At 41.3% G+C, this 5,469-nt stretch overlaps 1 protein-coding gene across 1 annotated transcript; it reads left to right on the top strand.

The window, feature by feature from the left end:
• Window positions 1-2,031: 2,031 nt before the first annotated feature.
• Window positions 2,032-3,630, top strand: LOC308693854 (SCAN domain-containing protein 3-like; the record flags this gene model as incomplete). Its single annotated transcript, XM_081370946.1, has 1 exon — window positions 2,032-3,630. The coding sequence occupies one exon, from the start codon at window positions 2,032-2,034 to the stop codon at window positions 3,628-3,630; it is 1,599 nt and encodes a 532-aa protein (XP_081227072.1).
• Window positions 3,631-5,469: the final 1,839 nt, after the last annotated feature.

Raw genomic sequence — 5,469 nt, 5'->3', positions numbered from 1 at the left:
GGTAACATGGTACACTGGCACCGTTCTTCAGAAAGTCTATGGGTGACGTCACAGACGCTTTGTCCATATTTTTTACAGTCTATGCTGGCACCCGGCACCGCGTTGTTGTTTTTTGTTGGTGAATGTGAAAAATTTTATTAGAAGGAAAACAAAAGCAACTCGATGAAATGAACACATAGAGCTCACTAGGGATGGGCAAATGAAGCCTCATGAAGCACTGAGGCTTTCCCCTGAATGTTTCGGGAAAAGATTAGAAGCATCAAGAGTGTGGAAAGCAGCGCCATCTTGTGTCAGGTCAGATTTACAGCAGCCATGTTTATGAGCAGCTGAGTGCGCGGCGCCGTTGTTTTATCCATCAAGCACAAATAAAAGCCTGACAACGCTAAATATTCAGTTTTCTGATAATATAATTCACATATTAAAGTGTGGCAATAAAATAAATAACAATTATATTACTATCCAGAAATAAAAAGAGTTGCTTGATGCAAGTAAATGTTGGTCTAATTATGTAATGCTTTCTGTGCTGTTTATGTGTCAGAAGATCATGTAACATAGGCTGTAGGCTTAATTATATTTAAAAAATAAAATAAAATAAAAATGTTAGTAAATGGACTTAAACTTCCAAAAAAAAGTAGTGGTCTGGGTTCAAACATACATGTGACTGGAAAGAAAGTGAGGCTTCGTTTTTCGTTGATCACGTGTTTCTCTGAAAACAAAACGCTTTGAAGCTTCAGTGTCAAATGTAACATCGCTAATATAAACAAAGCGCATATTTGACAATTTGATTAGCCGCGTTCGCCGTCAGCGGGCGTTCAGTGCTCATGTACCCGCAGAGAACAGCTTCATCTCGGCCAGTCCTTCGGGAATTAGCCGCTGGCTCTTATGAAGAAAGTGGTTAAACATGAGATATAATTCATTTGGGGTATATCAAACGGGCAATCTTTGGTCTTATTGATCTATTAGGCCTACATTTTCCAGAGCAAATCAATTAAGTTTCATAACTTTACATTTAACTGAAACCTGTAGGCTACTATTACGAAGTTAGCGCTGCTGTTGTAGCCTACTTTTGACTGAACTTTTTGTTTGTGTATATTTAATGTTGTACAAACCTCTTATACATTTATAATGGTTAATATTGTTTATTTAAATATTATTTTTTAATGAATAATATTATAAATAACTAACGTGCCGTATTTGGTATTGAGAAAGGGCCCGTTATAATTGTGATTTCAACATCAGTGAACATTACATTATTACACCGTTAGATGGCAGCAAAGAGTCAGGAGCAAAGACCTTTATATTGAAAGAGACTGAAAAAAGGAAACAAGGCCATTGTTTTTACTTCAAACAGCATCTTATAAGACGCAACTTACTTTGCATTGACCAGCAAGCGCTGTCATGAGAAATCCCTTTAACTGTTAAAAGGACAAAGACATAGATATCCCCAGTGCACATTCAAACTGATTTTGTGATTATGAATATAAGTTTGATCTGAAGAATATCAGCTAGACGCTGGTAATGCACTCGTTTAATAGATCTCTCTCATAATACTCTACATCAGGGCTATTCAATTGGCGGCCCGCGGGCCACATGCGGCCCGGAAGCAACCTCCAAATGGCCCAGCCCGTGGTCCCGCCAAAAACGCACATCCCTATGTAAACTCATACAGTAGTACAGACCACGTAGCCTAGCAACAACGCAAACAATGCAGAGCGCGTGCTGGTAATGTTAGTAGCCTAGATTACTATCAATATGTCTTTCTCAACACTGAAACATAAAATTGCCAATGAAAACCGCCAGTTTAACCCTGCCTGGACTGACAAATACTTGTTTATTTTACCGCCACATCCAAACGCCAAACCGATGTGTTTAATTTGTAACGAGTGCGTCGCAGTATTTAAAGATTACAATGTACGGAGGCACCACGTTGAGAAACACCAGACTTTCCGCACCAATTTTCCCGAGGGATCTCAAGAGAGGGCAGCAAAAGTGCAAAGTTTGATTGCATCTTACAACCGGAGCAGTACTACCATGGTGCGATCATTCACAGCCCAAGAGAGAGCTACCGCAGCATCCCTTCATGTTTCCTGGATTTTGGCAAAAAAGAAAAGGCCATTCACAGACTCTGAAACCGTGAAGGACTGTATGCTGGCTGTCGTGGATGAGGTGATAAATGACGATAAAATCAAAACGAGCGTGGTATCTGCTATAAAAAACGTACCCCTGTCAGATACTTCCAACATTCGTAGGGTTGAAATTCTTGCTGCAGATGTGTATGAAACACTGTTAGGAGACCTGGTGAAAGCTGATACTATGTCTATAGCAGTAGATGAGTCCACAGACAAAACTGATACTGCTCAGTTGTGCATATATGTCCGTTTTTTTGACAGCAAATGCTTCAGAGAGGAGCTGCTCTGCCTACTGCCTTTAGAAGGACACACAACGGGCGATATAGTCTTTGGGAAAATTTCTGCTTTTTTTAAAGACAATGGTCTGGATATGACGCGTGTGTGCATGCTTGTGACAGATGGGGCTCCATCCATGACAGGGAAAGTGAATGGTTTGGCAGCACGTTGGTCCGCTGTTGCACCTCAGTTGATCACGTTACACTGCATTGTGCATCAGGCGTTGTTGTGCGCAAAACTAAGCGGGACGCTCAAAACGATCATGGACAACGTGATGGCTACAATTAATTTTATTCGCTCCACATCAAGCCTCCAACACCGCTTGTTCCGCATGCTGCTGTCAGAAATGTCTGCTGAGCACCACGACCTGCTTTTGCATAATGACGTGAGGTGGCTGTCAAAAGGCAAAGCACTGGAGCGTTTCTGTGGTCTCAGAGAGGAGATCATAACTTTTCTCCGCAACAGCAAGCAAAAAAAGGCAGAAACGCACTTGAGTCGCATACTGGACGACAACTTCATGGCAGATGCCTGCTTTCTGAGCGACATATTCAAACACCTGAATGATCTCAATTTGGCACTACAAGGCAGAGACAAAACTGTAATCGACCTTGTGGAACAGATGCGCGCATTCCCAGTTAAACTGGACCTTTTCGCAACAGATTTGAGCACAGGCCGAATGCTGCATTTTCCGACACTCCGCAAATGCATCTCATCCCCCGCACAAATCACGGATGTGATGACAGAATTCATTGCGAGGTTGAAAATGAACTTTGCTGCTCGATTGGATGGACTTGTTCTGCCCACAGAGATGGCAGTTTTTGTCAGAGACCCGTTCACTGTTGCAATAGAAGGGGACTTATCCGCCAGAGCAAAGCAACTGGTTCCTTCCATTGACGAGGGGAAATTCACACTCGAACTTGTTGACATGCGGTCATCTGTAACCATGGCACAGGAGCTTTGCACTAACGGGCCTACAGTGTTTTGGACTAATGTCAACGTACATCAGTTCCCTAACGTTAAGAAAGTAGCGATCGTCATGCTCAGTATGTTTGGATCAACTTACACATGTGAGTCAAGTTTTTCACACATGAACTCCATAAAAAGCAACTCTCGTTGCTCCCTGACTGATCGTACTCTCCACCAATGCCTTCGGATTGCATTGACAACTTACGAGCCTAAAGTCACTGCTCTCGTTCAAAACAAAAAATGTCACTTCTCCCACTAAATTAGCTGGGTAATTGTAGCCTACTGTTACGACCCGGCTCAAAGTCATAACATAAAGAGGACAACTGACAAGATGAATTCCAAATAAAGAAATGGTAAATTTATTTAAGGTTAAACCAAATAATGTCTAGGGTTCAAACACAAGATAATTATAGTAAATATCAACACAAAATCAAATCAATAAACAGTTGGAAATGAGGTTGGTAGAGTTGTGGAAATCATATGGGAACACAAACTCAAGAACCCACTCTTCAAACAAAGTCACAAAACAAATGAGAGAGGCCTAGGCAAAATCCAGGAGCTCCTTAAATAGTTTGCCACAGGTGCAGCTGGTCTTCATTAGAGCAACCCCGCCCACCAAGGAGGAGTCAAACCTAGAACTCACAAAAGATAAGAGAAAAAAAAAAAACAAGGGCAGGGATGTAACACCTCCACCCACAAGACATTAAATAATCTGGATTATTTAATACAATTAATAAACATAACCCCAAAATTAGGAAAAATAAATCTACACCATATAAAAGAGAAAATGATTTACCTACCAGTAAATGGGAATTCAGTACACACAAAGGGCCACAGTTATGAAATAATTCATATTTAGAAATCTCCCAAAGGTCTCAGGCAGGAACATTACACACGAGACAAGGCGTCAGCTAAAACATTTTCCTTTCCTTTAATGTGATGAATTTGTAGAGGATATGATTGCAGAAACAAACTCCATCTCATCAAGCGCTGGTTGATGGTACAACTACGCTGTAAAAAAACTAAAGGATTGTGATCAGTCATCACCTTAATCGGACTGCCGCTGCCCAAATAAACCTCAAAATGTTGAATAGCCAAAATCAATGCCAAAGCTTTCTTTTCAATTACAGAATAGTTTCTTTGATGGATATTAAACTTTTTGGAAAAAAAACACACTGGATGTTCAACCCCACGATCATCGTCCTGCAAAAGAACTGCACCCACACCCTTTTTACTGGCATCTACCGCAAGTTTAAAAGGAGTCTTGAAATTTGGGGCTGACAAGACAGGAGCATTCACTAACAATGCCTTGGCGTTATCAAAGGCCTGCTGACAATCGGTCGTCCACACAAAATCTTTTTTTGGACTTACCAAGTCAGTAAGAGGACTCACTATACTCGCAAAATTTGGACAAAAAGCCTGATAATATCCAGTCATTCCCAGAAACCTTCTCAACTCCTTACGAGATTGAGGAACAGGAAAAAGGTCTATGGCTTCCACTTTAGCCCGAATTGTTCGTACCTGACCCTGCCCCACAATTTTGCCCAAATAAGTGATGGTGGCCTTGGCAAATTCACACTTGGCCAAGTTAACAGTCAGATTAGCAGCTAACAAACAATCTAATATGGCCTTTATTTGAGTTATATGACTACTCCAATCCGAACTATACACCACAATGTCGTCCAGATATGCCTCACAGTTGTTTAACCCTGATATCACTCGATTGACCAATCTCTGAAAAGTGGAAGCAGCATTTTGCATACCAAAAGCCATAACCTGATATTCCCATAACCCATCTGGGGTCACAAATGCAGAAATCTCTTTGGCTCTGTCAGAAAGAGGAACCTGCCAGTAGCCCTTCAACAGATCTAATTTGGTCACATATCTGGCAGGTCCTACCCGGTCAATGCAATCATCCAATCTGGGTAAAGGATAAGAATCTACTTTAGTTAGAGCATTAACTTTACGGAAGTCTGTACAGAACCTCTGAGAACCATCAGACTTGGGTACCAAAATACAAGGCGAACTCCAGGCACTTTGGCTTGGTACAGCAATTCCATGCTCAGTCATATAGGTCACCTCTTTGCTCAATAGTGCA

Source organism: Scardinius erythrophthalmus (genome assembly GCF_964197995.2).
Source record: "Scardinius erythrophthalmus genome assembly, chromosome: 7".
NCBI lineage: Eukaryota > Metazoa > Chordata > Actinopteri > Cypriniformes > Leuciscidae > Scardinius > Scardinius erythrophthalmus.
The sequence above is the reverse complement of the archived record's forward strand: the minus strand, read 5'-3'. Positions and strand labels throughout refer to the sequence as shown.